Raw genomic sequence first — 21645 nt, 5'->3', positions numbered from 1 at the left:
TATACAAACACTCTCCCTCGAGAATGTTTAGTTTTAGCGGCAAGAAAACTGATTTGTTGTCAAAAGTGGAATGCTTGTTGCGCCACCCAGTGATAAATGTTACTATGGCAACCAGTAGTAGGAACGCCTACTGGCGACTTCATAGTACAGCAACTGGTGACCTGCAGAGATAAAAATAGCTGTATGTGCGAACGTAGCTTAATTGTAGAGAAAAAGAAATACGGAATCAAGCGTACCATTAAAAGGACTAAATCAAAGCAAGTGTGCAGCTGAATTCTGGCAAAGAGTACAAAAACGTGAACAATCGAGTTTGGTCCGAAATGTTTGTTTTTTTCTGCCTGTAACGGGTACTCAACAATAAGAAACCTCAACTTTAAGAAAACACAACGTTTGACACCTCAACTTTAAGAAACCGTAAATATCTTTCACGATAATCATGTGGAAATGTTTTATTTACTTTTTAATCTTCCTGCAATACGAAGAAAAATGAGCAAACGCAGTGGTAAAATAACTGTCCGTTTAGGTCAGTGTACCTAAAGATGTCTAAAACCTTGCTAGCTAAATGTGATTTTCTCTCACAGTGAATGGCACAGTTTGCTCAAACTGCTGTAGTGAAATGGACATAAGCCTAATCATTCTGTCAGAATGTCTGGGATGCTCCTGCACTGCAGTCAGAAAGAAATCGTTCAATGAAATTGTCTTACTTTTTACTTTTAAGTGTAACCAGGCTTTAAAATGCTAGAAGGTTGGCATGTGGTTGAAAGACATGCGAAAGACAAACATATGTCAGTTTAGGAAAGTTGTTTTGAGAACTATATATAGTACAAAATGTCAGTTTCACAACATGAAATGTTTTCCCAGTCGACTAGTCATCGTTTATTATAAATGCCTTTCTAGCATCGGTGTTTTTAGGCTGCACTGAGGATATTCTTAAAATGGACTCATGAGGACACCGTAGCAGCTCAGCTGAAATCGTTGATCTTGAAACTGAGAGTGCGCAGCATGGAAGCTCATGTCCATCAGCAGAGTCCTTGTTATATCTACAGCAGTGCCTGGGATGATTTACAAGGCTGATAGTGACCCAGGAGTTTAACTGCCATGTTCAACTCTGGCGTTAGTAGCATCTGAAAATGAGTTTGTATCAGGATCTAAACTTGCCGTGACAGCCACCTTGAAAAGTAGCCCGGGTGGGATCGGATGGTGATGTACGACCTGCGGTAGGGACTGTACGCTTTCACACAATGCTGATCATGGCAGAATGATTGATGAAAAGATTTTATTTAGCCTTAAAGGACAGCAACTTCTCAATTCTGACTTCTGAAGAATTCCTTTGGAAGCTGGCGTGAATGTGATTAAAAGCCCACAGACACGTCTACATTAGTGATTCGGTTCCATTAAAGCAAAAAAATAAATAAATAAATAAGACTTTTCTCAGTGTGCGGTTGACTGTAGAATTGCAACATCTATTCTGAAATATTTTCAGACTAATAAAGTATGTTTAGCCTGCATCTCCTTACCGTCTGCCTCTCTGTTTGGTTGTTTTTTTTCACCTCCCTGACTAATATACATCCCCACAGTGGCGCCTAGTGTATTAGTCAACCCCTAGCCTACACAGCCTGCTCACACTCACACACAGCTCTCTATCAAAGTGTTTTAAGCTGGTGTTTAAACATTAAAAACCATTCTCTTTTCCTAATCTGGTGCCTCAGTCTGTTTGCTCTCCTCTCTTCTGTGTTAGAGTGTTTGTACAGAGCCCATGTGGCACTAGTGTCTGCTCTTAGTCTCTGAGCATCAGTGTCACTGTCCCTCCAGGCTACACTGAGCTTAACCTTTCTCCAGAGTGACACTCAGTCTCTCGCTCTCTCTCTCTCTCTCTCTCTCACACACACACACACACACACACACACACACACACACACACAAAAAAAAAAGCAGTTTCAGAGATAGAGAGAGATTTACTCAATAAGAATAAGAGCACACTTCCATCGTTCTAAGAAGTGAGTGCGAAGGAGTTCTTTTGAATGTGCTGTGTCTCAGTCCTGTAATGGATGCCCATTTTAGATTTCACACACACACACACACACACACACTTTGTTGAAATGGAACCTGCGCATCACATTCTTACCATGTGAGTATTATCCCTTATAATCTTAATATACAACAATCTGTTGTTTCCCAAGGAACCACAGTTCTGACATGATTACACACACACACACAGAGAGAGACACACACAGTGTGTATAAATGCTTACAATACAAGTATCAATACCATAATTTGAATATATATTCAGAAAAATGCTCAATTAGATTTTTAAAAATGTTTCATAATACTGTACACTCACTGGCCTCTTTAATATTTGAAAAGTTGAAGATCAGAAGAAAAAAAAAAAACATTGCTTATCTAACTCAAGGTTTGACTTCTGGTGCCTTCTGATATGCTTTTCTGCTCACCACGGTTGTAAAGAGTGGTTATTTGAGTCAGTCAGTTCAAACCGGTTTGGCCATTCTCCTCTCCTCTCTCATCAGAAAGACATTTCCACTCGCAGAACTCCTGCTCACTGGATGTTTTTCGGTTTTTTTTTGCGCCATTCTGTGTTCACCATCTCTAGAGACTCAAACTGGCCCATCTGGCATGAGCAACCATACCACAGTCAAAGTCACTGAAACTTTGAACATTAAGCTCTTGACCTGTACCATGCATGATTTTATACTACTGCGCTGCTGCCACATGATTGGCTGATTGGATAATTGCACGAATAATCAGGTTCTAATATAGTGGCCGGTGAGAGTATAGTGTATTCTCTCCCTTGATCTTTACTATGTTTTGTAGTCTGGAACTGAAATGGACCTAAAATAATGTTTCATGAATCTACATACAGTAAAACATCAGGTTGAAACAACAAAAATAGACTTACGCAAACCACCGTAGGTGTTTAAGCATTCATAATGGAAATGATGTCAAAGTAAACTCAAATATATGCAAATTCTGTAGCAGGTAAATGACAGTTGCAGTATTGCATCAAATTACTTCAGTAAAACAGGAAACCTAATGTCCCAGAAATAATCTTTAAAGAAATTTCAAAGCAAATGAGTCACTGGCAATTTGATCAGACAGCAACACTTAAACTCATGCATTTTAATTTTGCATGGTTTATTTTATGGTGCCTATAAAAGACCAAAGAGAACAGCAGGTTTTTTTTTTACTGAGCTTTATGCATCTGTAATAAAAAATCAGCTGTAAAAATGACAGGAACCAGGTGGAGGGATGGGAACATCACAGTTAAAGTAGATTAGATCTCTTCTAATGTTTTTAAACCCACATCTTTTCTTTTTCTTTTTTTTTTTTAAACCGGAGCCAATTAGTTAAAAGCTGCGTATACAGGAGCAGGCAAAATGTTCAACCGAATTTGATTTGTTGAATTGAACTAATGACAAAAACAACATGCTAATTTGGAAGTAGCATCGCTGTTGTGCCGCTTGTGTCAGGGACATGGCAGCACCACCTTATGTTCTCTGAAGCAATTTATTTATTTGGCTGGTGATTCTACCCAAAGCAAATGACATGAATTGCAGGAGTCAATTAGTCTGATCCATATTACAGGCACACATATGCCACCAACTGCTGCCATTTGGTGGCCCTCAAGGCCCTCGGAAAAAAATGACATGACATTTCTGATGAGAATAAACTGTCTACCGCTCCAAAAAATGGCAATAAAGACATGTTCACTGAAATCACAGCTTAGTGATAAATGCTTCTATGCACAATATCTCAGCCCCTGTTACTCCACCAGTGGTGGTGGAAGACTGCTCATAGTAAAGCACTGAATTTAACATGGTAGTGGCATGGATGATGCAGTGGTATGAGTGTATCAGCTGGAGCAGTAGTGTCAAAGCTGGGTTGAGAACAGGCCACCATCCAGCTATTTCCATCCAACACTGGCACAGTGTTTAGAAACTGACCCCTGATGAAGCCTAGAGGACAATTAACACAAATTGTGCCTCAAAAAATAGTTAAGAAAGCTAGTCACGCTACAAAGTGGACCATCAGGCGTGTGTGTGTGTAATAAAGTGTCCATTTATGTGCAGCAGGTTTTAAAACGAGCGTCTGAGTGAGGTAATCTTGACCCTGTGATTGAAACAAGTCAACAACAGGAAATGATGCAAACATGGCTTATATTTTGGGTTGAGGGTGACATTTTTTTTCTGTATCCCAGCTGCTAAACTGAGAAAATGAAGCGCTCTAACAAACAAAGAGAAAATAAATAGTGGATGCATTAAAACATGTCTACATAAATATATACAGTATTTAGGGTGTAATGCAATACCAATCTCTGTATATGTATCTGTATCCGGATTTAAACCTGAAGTGGTCTAAACCTGAATTATTATTATTATTATTATTATTATTAGGGCGCACAGTGGCTTAGTGGTTAGCACGTTCGCCTCACACCTCCAGGGTCGGGGGTACGATTGTGAGTGAAGTGATTGAAATACATCAGTTTAGGAAGGGTTACAAAGCTATTTCAAAGGCTCTGGGACTCCAAAGAACCACAGTGAGAGCCGTTATCTCCAAATGAAAAAACTCAGCACAGTAGTGAACCTTCCCATAAGTGGCCAATCTTCCAAAATTCCTTCAAGAGCACAGCGATGACTCATCCAGGAAGTCATAAAAGAGCCAAGGACAGCATCAAAGGACCTACAGGCCTCTCTTGTATCAATACAGGTCACTGTTCATGACTCCACTATGAGAAAGACACTGGGCAAAAATGTCATCCATGGAAGAGTGGCCAGGTGGAAACCACTGCTAACCCAGAAGAACATTAAGGCTCGTCTGAAGTTTGCCAAAACACACCTTGATGATCCTCAAACATTCTGGGAGAATGTTCTGTGGATTGTTGAGTCAAAAGTGGAACTGTTTGGAAGACAGGGGTCTCGTTACATCTGGCGTAAACCAAACACAGAATTCCATAAAAAGATCATCATACCTACAGTCAAGCATGGTGGTGGAAGTGTGATGGTGTGGGGATGCTTTGCTGCTTCATGGCCTGGGCAACTTGCAGTAATTTAGGGAAACATGAATTCTGCTCTCTACCACAAAATCCTAAAGGAGAATGTCCGGTCTTCAGTCCGTAAGCTGAAACTCAAGCGCAACTTGATTATGTAGCAAGACAATGATCCAAAACATAGGAGTAAGTCCTAGTCCTAGAAGTAAGTGAAAGACTGATCTCCAGTTACCGGAAGCGTTTGGTTGAAGTTGTTGCTGTTAAAGGTGGCACAACCAGATTTTAAGTTTAAGGGGTCAGTTAATTTTTTACATGGATGATAGGTGTTGGAAACTTTTTTTTTTTTTTTTAACTTCAATAAAAGAAATAAATAAATAAATACTGTATTGTGTGTTTACTCAGTTTGCCATTGTTTTATATTGCCTTTGTTTTAATAGATCTAAAACGATTTAGTATGAGATATACACAAAAACAGAAGAAATCACAACACGGTATGTTCAATATCTTCAATATTCAACGTTCTGCAACAATCTCTAGGTCTCTATTTAAATGTATGCAAATTTGTGATCATATTAACTGCTTCGTACAAAAGGTCAGATTTTCCTCATTCCTCGTCTCATATTGAAGCAAGTGTTCAGACGACACTCGATGGGTTTGACCTAAAATGGATCATAAGGTTTTACACAAAGTCCATGCCAGCTGGAGTGCACACTGTCATTAAAGCAAAAAGGGGACAAACCAAATACTAAGAAACTCAGCAGTTCATTTAAATACGTCATTGATTCTACTTTTCACTCAAGTTGTTGTCAATATTATCATTTTTAATGAAAATTGTTGTGTTCATTTCGAAAAAAGAATAGACGCATTTTCACTCGTGCTCTCCGACTTTTGCACCCCACTGTGTGTGCGTATATTTGTATAATACATACACTCCTGCATTTATTATTATTATTTATTTTTTTTTTTTGCAAAGCTTTCATTCTCCCTTTCATTTTCATCCTCTTGTCCATTTATGGTTAAATTACTCCATGGAGCTTCTCTCTTAGCGCAGGCTTTTTTTTCTCTCCTCTCACCTGTGTGTCTGTGTGTGTATCTCAGCTTCTGCTAACCACATTGCCTGGCAGTCCCAGTCACGTAAGTTGCTGTTCTGCTAATGCTGCATACTCTCCACCTGCTGTGTAACTTCTATAGATCCTAGGGCTTCATTATATAGTATTGTGATCTACTGTACGTCTGTGTGTGTGTGTGGGTGTGTGTCTGTTTGTATTGTCTCCTCATATAATGAGTGTTTGTACTACGCTTTGTGGTTGAAGGTGTTCACTCATCAGGTGTAGTAGTAGTTGTAGTAGTAAGTGAAGGCGACTGAAGTTCGAGCAGTTCGCCATCAAGATGCTACAAGTCAGGTTTCCTTGATTTAACACTATCGTAATCATTCCTCTCTGTCGTATTATATATCCATTATTGTCTTTTGATTGTACTCGTCATAGTTATTAGTTTGGTTATTACCCGAATATCATCCTCTGACTTTGTGTTTCCTTTCTGTCTCTCTCTCTCTGTCTTTCCCTCTCCTCAGTGCGCTTCGCTCCATACAGGCTCCAGGACATAGCGCTGAAGCCGCTGCTCTTCGAGGTTCCCAGCATCACGGTGGACTCTGTGTTTACGGGCCGTGAGTGGCTTTTCCAAGAAATTGATGCTCAGTTGAGCAGCACCAACCGTGCTACCAACCGGGGCGTGGTGCTGGTGGGCAACATTGGTTTTGGCAAGACGGCCATAATCTCCCGCCTGGTGGCTCTCAGCTGCCATGGCAACCGCATGAGGCAGATCGCCTCCGACAGCCCGCAGGCTTCACCCAAACGTAAGGGTTAAAGTTATTTTCTAGAGGCAAAGCTTTTTAACCATACATTCAACAAAGGCTTGGGGTAGCATTTCATATTCTCAGTTTGATTATTTGTCAAATGGTATGATGATATTGATTGATATTGATTGTGTGTCAGATGGAGATGGCGTCCCTCTTACACAGCCTCAGCCCTCTCATGGAACACTGGGAGGTGGCAGCTGCCCGGGAACTCCGGAGATGAGGAGGAGACAGGAGGAGGCCATGAGGAGGCTTGCATCTCAGGTGCATTTATTCAAACACTTATCTAAGCGTATGACTATTAAATGAGTTGATAGAATGACACAGCGTGTGCTTAATACATTTCCACTGACAACCAGTGTGGATAAAGAGCAGCCACAACTCGATATTTAAAAGTTGGAGTAAGTGCTAGATCTTAGGTGTGCTACACAGACTTCTATTAAAGATCTTGTATTAAAGATTAGACTTAAGGCAGTCTAGGATATAGTATATAAAGTGTGGGTATGCATTTCCCGGAATATACAGCACTTCAATCATGCTGGCTTTCAGCCTTTTATGATGAGATGTCAGTCAAGACATGAGCTGCAACCTGAGTATCTGATGGTGGGAAGGAAAAGAAACGCTAGGTGTCATCCATATAACTGATTGTATGTCAGCAAGAGAACAGGTACTGAGGGAATAGAGAAGAGGGCTGAGTACTGAGCCTAGAAGGATGTGAGTAGAGAGAGTGCATAGAGCAGATGCCAATCCTTTCAAGGCCACCTGATATGTGTCGCCCCAGATAGGAAGCGAAATGCTACCATGCTGAGCCAGTGAGTCGATGCGCTGATTTATACTACGTCTACTACGTCTTGTTCAGCGTGTTCACTAGGGGGCAGTGCTCCATGAAGAAATCTGAATTTACAGAAAAGGAGACGCAAAAAAAGAAATCATGGAAAAGTGTAAGGAGAGTTCTGTCTTTCTTCGTACGAATAATAAACTGAAGACAACTCGGGCGTCACGTCTCATCAAAGCACTTCTGAAGCTTTTTCACGTTTCTGTATTCAGCAGTATTAAAGCAGCTCATGTTTCGAACCACTACAGTTTAGTCCGTGTTTAAATCCACAGTTCTAATCAGTCACAGAATGATCGGTGCTTTCAATTTTTTGCTGCACTGTTTTATCTTTACTGGAAGTATGTTAGAAAAAGAGCGTAAATCGTGTAATCCTGCAGGATTAAACACACGTCTCACACTTTACATTCCCACACGTCACAGGGTCAAGATTGTAGTTTTCTGTAAATAAATTCATTATACTGTACAATAATCAGTCCATACAGTATTCCTTGATTTTGCTGAGGCTTTTTTTTTTTTTTTAATTTGTGATGCAACATGCTGAGCTTTTTTTTTGTGTGTGTGTGTGTTTTTCTGCGGAAAACTACCCGAATTTGCACAAAATTGTCTTTCGCTGAGATGTTTGTTGTTAAATGGGAACTTTTAGCCGTACTCATGTACAACGCATGTGAATCAAAAACGGTTTTGGTTCACGTCACATGACGCGTCTTGGCCCAAATTGGACATTTTTGCGTTAAATAAAATTGCATTGTTCACATTTGACTTGTATTTGGAGCAATATAACTTTGAATCACATGTTCTCCTCCGGGTACTCCGGTTTCCTCCCCCAGTCCAAAGACATGCATGGTAGGCTGATTGGTGTGTCCAAAGTGTCCGTAGTGTATGAATGGGTGTGTGAGTGTGTATGTGATTGTGCCCTGCGATGGATTGGCACCCTGTCCAGGGTGTACCCCGCCTTGTGCCCGATGCTCCCTGGGATAGGCTCCAGGTTCCCCTGAAAAGGATAAAGCGGTATAAAAGATGGATGGATGGATAACTTTGAATCGCTTGATAAAACCAATGAAGAATGGCCACGTCACAACAAAGTCTGTCTCGTCACAATGTTTCCGGACACGCAACTGAACACGCCCTACCAGCCAATCAGTGTTTGCCTGAAGGCTGACTGAAGCACTGCACTGTAGATATTCACAACACACAGTTAGCTTCTCAGAGGGCAGCAGTTACTGTGGAAAATATTATGAATTTTTTTTTTTTATGTAAATTTAATTACAAACTAACCGGAAACTGGTTTTTCAGCTATAAACATTAATTAATTCTTTTTTTTAATGTAAAAAAAAAAGACATTAAATAAAGTAGTATTGAATAGGATTTTAATATAGGTGTTAAAATAGGTGTTTATATGCAACACTGTTGCTGTAATCACACCTATATATATAACGCCTTCAAGAATCATATCACACACCTTTAGCGCTTATCCGTAACGTGTCCCAAAGCAGACACGTTAACATGTTTCAACACAGAAGTATAACTCGGCCCTAAGGATGGACGGACGAATAGTGCTGAACTATCAGGTTTAAATACTGTACATCCGTAAAAGCAGTTTCTGTAGAGTGTCCTGGTGTCAGACTGGTTACGACCATGAACCCGGTTCTGACTGAGAAAGAGTCAACCAACTGTAGACGTTTGAAAGGAAAGCTAGCATGGGCTTTTCAGACCTGAGGTTATGGAGCCATTTGTGATGGATGTGGTGAAGAGGAGGACGTTGTGGGAGTCTGGTGGGTCATGGAAGCGAGGAGCTCCAGTGGAGAATTGGTGCGACTAATTGATGTTAGTAGGTGTAGAATATCATTTGGAGAAAGAGAGAAAAAAATATGCGGGGGAGAAAGGATTAGTGAGGGAAGTGGAGGCAGGGAGGAAAGATTGGAAGATCTTGCTAACCTTATCTTCCAGAAAAACAGTGGAAGATTAGGTCGAAGAGATTACGTGATGAAGGTGAAGAGCTCATCAAAGCTTATGAGTCAGATTCTGATGATGATTTGTTTAAACGAAAGCTTAAAGCATACTCAGGAATACATGTGGCTGTGACATTTCAACTCATATATACAGTACCCACGTACCCTCACTTATCGCAGCAAAACACGTACACAAACACAGTTCCATCACGGATGCACTGCTGCTCTCGCTTTCCCCAGCGAGTCCTCAAATGCAGCACGTACACACATGCTAACATGCCCAAAGCCTCGTCATCACCTGTCCAAGCTCAGTGTCTCAGTCACAGCATTATGCAGATGTGTTTTTAAAAGGAAAAAACAACTTTGCCACAGAGCCTCATGAAATATTCATATCCGCAGAATGCCATTCTCCTGCCAAGCAAGTAGATCTTTTTAAGCCAATACATTAATAATTTACTCCACTCTGTGCAGTTGCTATTTCTCTTCCCCCTCTCTCTCTCTCTCTCTCTCTCTCTCGCTCTCTTTCTCACACACACACACACACACATTAGTCACTCTTGTGACTTCATGCCCTTTATTCTATTAGTTTCCATGCAGGTGAGTAGGAATTTCTGCCAAGACTGGTCCGGCCTGGTCCTCTCTCTCTCTCTCTCTCTCTCTCTCTCTCTCTCTCTCTCTCTACTGATTTTGGGTTTAGTAATCTCCATCTCTCTGTCTGCATCCAAATGACAGCGCACTCTCCCTCACTGCACATCTACACATTAGACAGATTGCAATCATTCATCTTCATTGTGAGTTTCGCTGAACAGGAGAGTAGAAAAATCCCATAGCTGGTACTCACTGTTCTTTTTCGTTGCTCTTCATCTCTCTCCATGATGTACAGAAAGCACAGTGCTGCCAAAAAAAACCAAAAAAACAACCATCTCTCTTCATTCTCGCAGTCGATAATGTACAGTAAATCTACATCGACAGTGAAATGACGCAATCTATCGTCGTCCGCTCCAAGCACTTGCTCATTACTTTTACATTTTCTCTTTAGAGTTCATTGTGTTCAGGTATGCATTCGCCACCTGGATACTACTTTTCCCTAAAAATGTTTTCACACATCTAATTGAACTAATGCTTTAAAGTTTAAGAGTGGAAAAGTTACTAAAGAATTGATCATCAGAGCCTAGATCCATATAAATTCATCCTGTGGCACGCTCCAATTTTCTTGCCTAGTCGCGGTGGATACGAGGCCTGTTGGACCATATTTGATGCCAGTTCTTCTCGGGGGACTAAGCATGCACACGCAATCACATTCACACACACGTTAAAGGGAACCCCGACTATGAAGACTTACTATGTATGGCTTATTAGATTAACGCTGACATCTGCTATATAAATCCGCTATACAAAAATGTCAGTTTAAAATAAATAAATAAAAGTCCTTGCACTCGTAGGCCGCCATTGCTGTTTACGCCGCAATGCATTCTGGGTAGTAACGTCAAATGGTTGCAACGGTCTTGATTCTCCAGCGACCCTACAGCGATATAAACATGAACCCGAGCGTGACATAAGCGAGGAGGCTAATATAGAAGACATTACTCAAAATGAAGATGATCAGAGAGGTGAGGAGGCGAGAGCGCGGCAAAATCCATGGTGTCTGTGCAGCAACTGCACGTCATTGCCAACCGAGAGCGTTTGTTGTTCATGGTAAGCAAATGAATTAAACTATCTAACTATTTTATGATGAAATGCATTCTAATATCAATCATTTTAGAGATTATCAGCCATCTCGCAGTCGTATACTTTACCCTGTTAAAATTCCGACTGTCGCCACGTTATGAGCAAATCTGTGCTCTCTACAAAGCTTCTGTGTGTATGAAGGTACTCGCATCTTTGGAAAGCTAAGATTCTTGTGATTGGATTGATATAACCCGTTTTGAGGTACAATCACAACAGCAGCTACAATCAACGTCTCTGTCAGACCACCGACATACAAACAAACACTTACGAAACGGAGGAAACTCACCTCGTATGAAGCCTCGTAATAATCCACTCGTCCATAACATCCTGATAAAAACAGTCTTGTTACACTGGCAAAGGTCCAATGAATCCAATTATGTCAAATATTTAGTCCACCTTTCAGAAGAGACAGAAACCATGCATGTACTCCAAATGGTTCAAGAACAGCGTTAATTTTACTTTGGGTATGCCTTGGTTAGGCGCTTGAGTCAAATTTTACAGGAGCTTTACGTTATGAGAATACACAGAAAAAACTCACTAACAAGATGCTTACGGGTTTGATTATATTTACAGATATCCCCTGCATCACAGCACACAAGAACTAGAAAATTACAGCCAAAAGCAGCACAGTGAATGTTCTTTTCCTGCTGCGGAGGCTAGTAGCTAATTCTTTTGCGCGCTCAAGTGCAACCATTTTATGTCATCGACTCAGAGTGCATTGCGCATGTCACGTAATGGCGGCCTCCATAGGTTAAAATCTGTATTAAATATTAAGGATTTTTAAAGTAATGGACATATTTCATGTGTTTCTAACAACGTATTTTAGTAGGAGAGGGCAATTACTGCATGTTAAGGCCTACAAGTCTTCATAGTTGGGGTTCCTTTTAACACCTAGGAGCAATTTAGAGTCACCAATTCATCATTCACTCTTCTCTGTTATCTCATGTAGGTGGTGGCATATCACTACTGTCAGGCTGACAATGCCTACACTTGCCTGGTGCCGGAGTTCGTGCACAACGTGGCAGCGCTGCTGTGCCGCTCACCACAGCTTAACACCTACAGAGAGCTGCTACTGAGGGAGCCACACATTCAGAGCACGCTCAGTCTGCGTTCCTGCGTCCAAGATCCACTCAGCGCTTTCACACGAGGAGTCCTCGAGCCCCTGGACACACTTTATAAAGGTGTGTAAAGACACTTAGACAGAATTCTACCCAGAGTACATTCGATTATGAAATTGATATTCAAGATATAACCTTAGATTTTGAGTTGGTCGGTCGATTGGTTGGAGTGAACTGTTTGTGTGTCCATGTATGTGCCTTTCAGAGAGGAAGATGACAGTCGATGAAGATTTCATCATTCTTATAGACGGTCTTAATGAAGCAGAGTTCCACAAGCCTGATTACGGCGACACCATTGTTTCTTTCCTTTGTAAGACCATTGACAGGTTCCCAGCCTGGCTCAAGCTAGTGGTGACTGTTCGAACCTCACTGCAGGTAAAACACATTCACGCACACTATTAGCATTTTATTTCCCCACACAATCACACTTTTTTTTTTGTAGCTCATCCATAGCGTCCCACCACATACTGTATATCAGCTGTTCAACAAAAGTTAAGCTCCATAAAGCCCTATTCACAACAACATACTAATTACCTCTTTTGAGTAACGAACAATTTTTTAAAAAATGTTGCCATTTTGACAAATATATGCAGATTTTCTAGCAATCTGTTCACCTTACTAGATGTTGTGCAGTTGCGATGCAGCTTGCTCACTGCTTTATTACACCTAGGGGTAAAAAATGGCAACTGCAACAAGCACTAATAAAGGCCTATTAGGGCAAGCATCACGCTGCCCTGTGCTCAGTGGAGAAGCAGCAGACAGGACAACAGAAAGGACAGTTAACGACAGGGTTGCCAGAGTCACGGTTTTTAGCCCAAGTTGAGCTAGTCTAAAAATACTCTGTAGCTGCCAACATATTGTTTTATAGCACATAATCAGACTTGAAATCTAAACAAAGGTAAAGTGTAAGTGTGTCTGTGATGTGTAAAATCATTTCTATTGTAAGATATATTGCATAGACTGAAAGAGTAAAAGGTGGATTATGGAATGGGTTATGTTCATACATAAGAAATGCACATGCACCACAGTGACCTGGTTTCCCACGCAGAGTTTCAGGTCTTTTGTGTGGTTTTTGAAATGTAGCTGGGCTGGAAATTTTTGCTGAAACCTGGCAACCCTTTTTAATGATATTAGCTTTTCTGTGAGCATCTAGCAAACTACGACAGGAAGCACACCTGCTGTATTGAAGACAATTGAACAATGGTACCTCTAAAAGCATGCAAACAGTTAGACGGTATGTTGGATGACTGTATGTTGTTGACTCTTTGTTGCCTATTATGGGGTTCCTGTAAAAATTCACTAGATAGTAACTTATAGCATAGGTGAAGTGTGGCAGCCTGTCGACTTAATTTTGTTTGTGGCTCTGGCGATCTCAGTATCGTCCTGCCACACCAAAATCAATGGTCAATCACCGCTGCCGGTCAACCATTTTGTTTTTCTTGCCTCACTGTGGTTAATGAAGTGTAAATATGATTGTAAACCAACATCTGATGAACATCTAGTCTTCAGAACCCATATTAGATTCATTAATTAATAATTGTTGGTCTCTCAACCAGCCTAAAAAATTGAGGATTTGTCTATCAAAGGTCTTTTGTTGAAGGAATAAAGTGTACATAATTAAAATTTATCATTAAAAGCCACACTGTTCAGTCTTAATTCCCTGTATTTCCAGCCTGATTTTTTTTAAAAATGTTGTTTAATGCTGTTGTGTGCTTGTTTACTTGGTCGGCCAGCATGTATTATATTGATCTCGGCTGTACTGATTGCTTTGTCTGCACTAGTTCACACTTGAAGGACCTGATAATTAGCAGAGATGATGTGGTTAAAGCAAGTGCAATTAAGACTTGCATCAACATGACACCAAAAACAACACCAAACTCCATACTGTGATGAGAATAATATCCTTATGTTCAATTTTTAGGACATCACAAAACCGCTGCCATTCCACCGTATCTCTCTGGATGCCCTGGAGGAGAACGATGCTATCGACCGGGATCTGCAGGCCTACGTGCTGCAGCGTGTTCATGGCAGTGCAGAAATCCAGAGCAACATCTCGCTGAATGGTAAGATGGACGGTGCCGGCTTTGCCAAACTCAGCTCACACCTGAAAGCCCTCAGTCGTGGCTCATTCCTCTACCTGAAGCTGACCTTTGACCTGATCGAGCGTGGCTACCTGGTGTTGAAGAGCTCCGGCTACAAGGTGGTGCCTGTGAGCCTGGCTGAAGTTTACCTGCTGCAGCTGAATATGCGCTTCCCTACACAGTCATCATTTGAGCGAGCACTGCCCTTGCTCAACGTGGCGCTGGCGTCGCTGCACCCACTCACCGATGAACAGCTCTACCAGGCGGTCAACGCCGGCACCCTCAGGGCCACGCTCGACTGGGATGATTTCCGGCAGAGGATGGAGCAGTTGGGTGTCTTCCTGGTGAAGAGGCGTGACAATACACGAATGTTCGTGCACCCATCTTTCCGCGAGTGGCTTATCTGGAGGGAGGAAGGGGAGAAGACCAAATTCCTTTGTGATCCCAGGTGAGAAGGAAAAACAGGAGAAGTTCCTGTGCAACTAAAAGAAATCGTAAACAGGATTTCATCATATAGGAGCTGTATTTTGAGCCAGAATTGGCAAATATGTCTGAGTAATTTTATTCTGCACTGCTGTTGCTGAATGCGAAGTTAGGTAATCAATGCCAACAGTCTACAGCTAAGAGTGATGCTGCAGAACAGCATGATTTAATTCAAAATCTTTTACCAGCCTCTTGCACTTCTCACATCTTTTCATTTTTTACTGTATTGTCCTGCTGTTACAGGAATGGGCACACACTGCTGGCATTCTGGTTCTCCAGACAGACAAACAAACTCAACAGACAGCAGACTATTGAACTAGGACATCATATACTCAAAGCACATATATTTAAGGTAAGAGTAACCACAATATCACAGAAAAGGAAACATCAGTCTATGGTTTTGCAAAAGCAACTAGTACACTGTGCACTGTGGTTACTGGGATATTGACCTGTTTTAGTCATGTGATCTGTTTTTGGTAGTTTATTTCATGTCATTTTTATCCACAACACTGCCTTATGTATGACCATCGGACAGTAAAGTATTGGCTCAAAATTCAAAAACGTCCGAGGAGCAATACTTTGATTTCTGAATTGGTTTTGATTCCAGGAAAAATATATACAGATCTGAAGTCAGCAGACATTCTAACTTTCACAGACTTTTACATATATTTAATCCACAAGTCTGACAGAAGCCTAACAGTACTTTGTTGCTGAATTGGTTGGGAAAATTAAGCTGTGGCAACCGAAAGATTTAAAAAAAAATCTCCGGTTGGTTGTCATCTCTGGTTGGGTAAGTATACAGCAGTATCACATTAACAGGTTTTATAAATAGAAACAAAGCTTGTGGTGATGTGTGTATTGTAATGGAGTAAAATAGAATATTTCTAAATTTGATTTTAATTATTCAAATTTTTTTTATATCTTTTTTTTTTGTTTGTTTTTAAATAAATAGCATATCATGTGTTAACTCTAAAACCCAACCTAAATGTGTTTCAGCTCAAATTGGCCATTTTGTTTTATCTTTTGTGTTGCAGGGCCTGAGTAAGAAGGTGGGGGTCTCTTCGTCCATTTTGCAGGGGCTGTGGGTGTCTTACAGCACTGAGAGTTTATCCACTGCTTTATCTTCCCTGAGAAACCTGTACACCCCTAACATTAAGGTACTCCGAACAAACCAAAAGAAGACATTTCTAGTAGGATATTAATAATAACTTTACTCATATGAAGGAAGGAAGGAAAAAGCACTAGCTAGCTTTCATTCATTAGTATGTGTGTGTGTATATATATATATATATATATATATATATATATATATATATATATATATATGTATATCCTCAAATCCTGCTGCCTAGTGTAGGGACAAACAGAATCAACCTAACCAATGATGTGTAAATATATATATGTATATATATCATAATACAATATTTACACATTGTTGGTTATTCTATTCAGGGAGTTGAATAATTTTGAAACTGTCATTATAAGTTGCATTTTCAGTTGAATTTGGGGAAACCACATTCGTTGTGTTGAACTATTTCAATTGCTTTGGTTTGATTTGTTCACTACAAACAGCTAAAAGTCTGTCCATTTTGACAATAAACATGATTTGCAATGGTGGTTGAATTGTGGTTTGATTGCAACTGTATATATATTTAGAGAACTAATAAGTATACCAGAAACAACAGTGGCAAGGAAAAACTCCCCGAGAAGTCATTGTGACCTTTGGCCTTCATGTGCATATTTAGGTGTCCCGTCTGCTGATGATGGGAGGGGCAAACGTTAATTACCGGACAGAGGTGTTGAACAACGCGCCAGTGCTGTGTGTGCACGCTCACTTGGGCTACATGGACATGGTGAACCTGCTGCTGGAGTTTGGGGCAAACATGGACTCAGCATCTGAGAGCGGCATGACAGCACTGGGCTACGCTGCCACTGCGGGACACCTGAGCATCGTCACTACCCTCTGCAAGAGAAGGGCTAAGGCATGGTGTACACACACACACACACACACACACACACACCTCTCATATTTTAGACTTGAGCTCAGTGCCACAAATTCAAGACCAGTTATCAATTCAATTGCAGTCTAGTCATCTACATGTGAAGTGGAACCGACCTAAAGCTCGTGGCTCAAAATAATGAATCAAGCCAGTTTTTGGGCATTATGACATCTTTCTGTGTACATGTGTGTTCGGCTGTAGCTTGACCATCTGGACAGGAACGGGCAGTGCGCTCTGGTACATGCAGCTCTACGGGGCCACATGGAGGTGGTGAAGTTCCTGCTGCATAGTGACTGGGGAGGTGAGGGGGCAAGTACCGCACAGCTCCAGACTCCCTCCCCCACCAAATCAAGTGACTCCCCACAACTGTCCAGCCCAGAGCAGCCGGAGAAAGAGCAGGAGCAAGAAGGAGAGGAGACTCCACAGGAGAAGGAGAGAGACACAGAGCTCCCTGCTGAGCAGCAGGAGACCAAGGAGGAGTCGGAGAAAAACCGCCAGGAAGCTCAGCCTCAGCAGCAGCACGAAGCCTTCAGGAAGAGTCATGCAATACAGCAGGCTCTGGTAGCAGCAGCTAGTATGGGACATATAGAGGTGATCATTTTAATTAACCTTCTCTTTATTCCTTTGTGAAGAAACAGGATACCCTTTTGCTTTTTTTTGAAGGTCCCATTGATTCCTTCTCACAGTTCCCATTGCATATATATATATATATATATATATATATATATATATATATATCTCGCCGCTGCTCCACAACATTAAATGTAACTATAAACAGATAAAAAAATATGATTGCAATCACTGGTAAATTGCTGTTCTAAGAAATATGGAATGAAACATGACAGGGTGTGCCGTTACAGAAAAATAATCACCTTTGCCGTGTGGAATTGGCCTTCGGGTCAGGTCTCATCACACCGTTTCCATCACTGATTATTTTCCTATAACAGCATGCCCTCCAAGTGTTTTATACCTTACATATATTATGGATTTTTAAAAATAAATTAATTTATTACTACTACTACTACTAATAATAATAACAATAATAAGAGGTTAAATCATACTGTATCATCTTTTTTTTTTTTTTTTTTTTTTTTTTACTAAATCACAATATTGCTGCATGTTAAGAAAAATGAAGATTAAAACTACTAATTGAAATTTACTTTGTGCTTTTACAAGCAGCGCTTTCCCTCTTCCTATTACCAGAGTACTCCTTTGACCAAGTGATTTGTAATCGTCCGCCATGTTCTAGGGTGACAGTGATTTCTTTCAGTAGTTTTGCCGTCCTGTCAGTCCGACATGTGGCAGGCTTGCTGCGGTATCGGTAACAAAAGAAAGCCAGCGTATCTCTGTGTGATGAGAAAGTTATTAATGTTCGAACACATAACGTATTTACAACACAGGCCCAGCTATGAAGTAAATATTTATGAAAGCCGCTGAGCACGAATAGCAGTTAAAATACAATGGTAGAGGGATTTGCTTAAATCTGTGAACTCGTTTAAATTTGAATTGACCAGCATGTTTCCAGAACTGTGTCTGTTGAAGCGAGTGCACATACTGTTTAATCCATGTTTCTGGTATAAAGCAGTTCATTTGTTCCACCCTGAGTAAGAGGACTAGTGATGGGCAGCATACCAGCAGAAACGAGACACCAGTAGAAATTTTGTCTTTGGGAATTGTTGTCAGAAAGCATTCAAATTTTTCAACGCTGATTGACTCAAAACTATAAAAGCAAGTCATCTGTTTGGCCTGAAAAGGTACCTCGTGTATATATGTGTTTATGCAGAAAACTACCTGTGGGTTTCTCAATCTTGCGGCCATTTCCCAATTGTTGGACGTGATTGGCTACAATATATACCAATTAATTTTGTCTGAAAGGTGGGATATTGGATTGTCAAAGAAGCAGCAGATTACCTAACATTAAGCTTCTCTTTTAGCTTTAGGGAAAGATCTAATGATAGCTAGCTAAATGACCTAGCTAGAAATCGTAGTCTTACAAAAGTCACCTAAGGACCTGCGTCCACGCAGTGCTAAGATTGTCTCTTGTCTATTTCAAACACACACACACACACACACATATACATATCGTTTCTGCCTTATCCAGATATCAGTAAGTACGAATATCAATTCTGCCCATCAAACTGCAGAGATCCAGTGGTAAGGACTCTGTACCATTTAGTTAATTATGGTAGAAAAATGATGCACTGTGCTTGTAGTTAATTTATTAGCAAGAAGCGATGAGTAGCCAGTTAAAGGCTTTTCTAGGCAGTTTGGCTCTAAACTAAAATCTCTGCGTTCTTCTGTTGCGTCAAAAGACTTTTCACTGTCGTACAAGGGATCTTGTCAAGCAGGGAGATGCAACCTATATATTTACAAGCCCCTTGGACGGTGCACGTAAATACTGTGTTGATAAATACAAATTAATTCACTCATCCTATGAATGCAAATGAATTCAATAAAACAACAACAACAAAAAAAAAAACAATTTCATGGCCTCTAAAGCACTCTATTAAATATAGTGTACGTTCTGATTCACTGTTAATAAACTAGCCAGCTAGAGAAGGAGTCTCGAGACCTTGTCAAGGGGCTTGCATGTTTCAGTGAACCTCAGGAGCATAATGCTTACTGAACAGATGTGAAGAGAGAGGTCAGACAATGAATGATCCTAAACACTCCTACACCCCAGGCAGGTTTAGTCTGAACAGAGGCATTTTGTAGGCTCACTACATGCAAGATGAAGGTTGGAGGTGAGGCATAATGCCAGTTGGGTGTCAGACGTGTGACATCAAAAATTGTGCGCTCAAGGGTCGGCCAATAAAGCAAACATCTGCTGTTCCTACCCCTGTCCTGTGCGCATATAATTTGGTTTCTTTAAACTGAGCAGATCACGTCTCCACATTCCTGATACCCTTATCTCAGTACCGTATACCCTGTTTTTCCCAGGCTTTGATCACTATCTTTTGCTAAATATTCAACGCCCAGCCTGTTCTTGTGTCCGATGTATATGTATTCTACTTGCAGGTGTACATACACACAAAAGTGGACAGATGATAAACTCATTAGCTAGACCACTGAGTAAGTGAAAGCTCCAAAGTGCTCAATAGTACCGGCTTGTTAGGCTTGTTTAGAAGTCCAATTAATTGGGCTAAAATGCAGCAAGTAAAAGTATGACAGGGTAATTATATGAATTAATACAAATGCTGGAAAATGAATGCATTAATCCCTGGGAGGGAGGATGGCTTTATGTAGCTACAGTCTTTATCCTCTCTTGATAATGTCTCTGATGAAGAACCATGTCCTGTTTGCACCCTCGACCCAAAAGCAGATAGTCTTCGGCTAACATTTCAGCCATGAGCTGTGCTGTTCTCATGGTGCATCTGGCTGGAGGATTCATTGTGACTCAACACATGGCTAAATACGAGCTGACGGCATGTTGTGCTAGAAACCTTTCACGGTTAAAAAGATTTTCTTGTATCCATCCAAGCTATAGTAGAAATCATTTCTACATATACGATAGCTAGACTGCGTCCTTGGTTTGAGAAAAACTTTGCAAAAAGAATAAGATTGAGAACAGTGAATAGTCATTAAATGTATTTGACCGAGTAGTATGCATCATAAGTGACTGTTAAAGCTCGGCTTGTCTTTGTTACTTCTTGTTTCTTCAGATTCTATCATACCTGCTGGATCTTCCTGAGAATGAAAAAGAGGCTACAGAGTATGCTCAGATGAACAACTATGACACTTTGTGGGGGGAAACAGGTAAATGGACTAACCCCATAGCTTTGCAGTAATGCATACGTTACACACGTGACTGACAGCTGTTTTATTCAATCTTCAGCACTGACTGCAGCAGCCGGGCGGGGAAAGCTAGACGTTTGCCGGATGCTGCTGGAGCAGGGCTCTCTAGTCGCTCAGCCGAACCGCAGAGGGGTCGTGCCTCTGTTTAGCTCTGTAAGCCAAGGACACTGGCAGGTAGATAAGCAGGAATTTCTTTCTTTCTTCTGAATTCTGAATGATAGCCATGCTTCAGTCGTTTCCTACGTTTCTCAATCATTAAATACGGATATAATTATATCGAGGGCTAATAATTGGTAGAGCTGTTGAATTCTCGATTCTGACTGGTCAGAAGGTTGGTTCATTTTCTCTAACAGCAGCCCTGACGGTAGTCCCATCGGCAAATGAAATCACAGCTTCTTATTAATGCGTTCTGTTACGTTATATAGTTTAATCATTGATATGGTGCAGCTTGGAGACATTTATTTCATTTATTTTTGGATGGAGTCACCACTTCACTATCAGTATCAGAAAAAAAAAGCATTTGTTAAGTGATAACAGGAACTAGCTTGTTTTGTGGACGTTCCACAAGATTCATTGTGAGTATGAACTGATAGTGAAGTAAAAAACGTCCAATGTGTCATTCTTTAATAAATCATCATTTGTAATTATGGGTAAATTGCTGTAGTATAAGAGAAATAAAACACTTCAGGAAATGCTGTTATTGGAAAATAGTCAGTATCTCCGTTTTGCACGGGGCCGCATCACAGATCTCGATCGTTGAATACGTAACTGTATTTTATATTCTGTCGTGTTTAATAAA

The 21645-nt window shown here is 40.7% G+C and overlaps 1 protein-coding gene across 6 annotated transcripts in view; it reads left to right on the top strand.

Moving 5' to 3' along the window:
* tanc2b (tetratricopeptide repeat, ankyrin repeat and coiled-coil containing 2b) overlaps positions 1-21645 on the top strand; it is a 215130-nt gene that overhangs the window by 182878 nt on the left and 10607 nt on the right. For all 6 annotated transcript variants that reach the window (XM_053639923.1, XM_053639925.1, XM_053639924.1 and 3 more), the window contains 11 exons: positions 6576-6857; positions 6997-7121; positions 12319-12550; positions 12693-12862; positions 14409-15016; positions 15295-15403; positions 16086-16208; positions 16797-17033; positions 17253-17642; positions 20714-20807; positions 20887-21020. In XM_053639923.1, coding sequence (XP_053495898.1) covers positions 6576-6857; positions 6997-7121; positions 12319-12550; positions 12693-12862; positions 14409-15016; positions 15295-15403; positions 16086-16208; positions 16797-17033; positions 17253-17642; positions 20714-20807; positions 20887-21020 — 2504 coding nt within the window. The remainder of the gene's footprint in view (positions 1-6575; positions 6858-6996; positions 7122-12318; positions 12551-12692; positions 12863-14408; positions 15017-15294; positions 15404-16085; positions 16209-16796; positions 17034-17252; positions 17643-20713; positions 20808-20886; positions 21021-21645) is intronic.

The sequence above is a fragment of the Ictalurus furcatus genome, chromosome 13, assembly GCF_023375685.1.
Source record: "Ictalurus furcatus strain D&B chromosome 13, Billie_1.0, whole genome shotgun sequence".
Classification (NCBI taxonomy): domain Eukaryota; kingdom Metazoa; phylum Chordata; class Actinopteri; order Siluriformes; family Ictaluridae; genus Ictalurus; species Ictalurus furcatus.
Note: the sequence above shows the minus strand (reverse complement) of the source record. Positions and strands in the feature narration are given on the sequence as shown.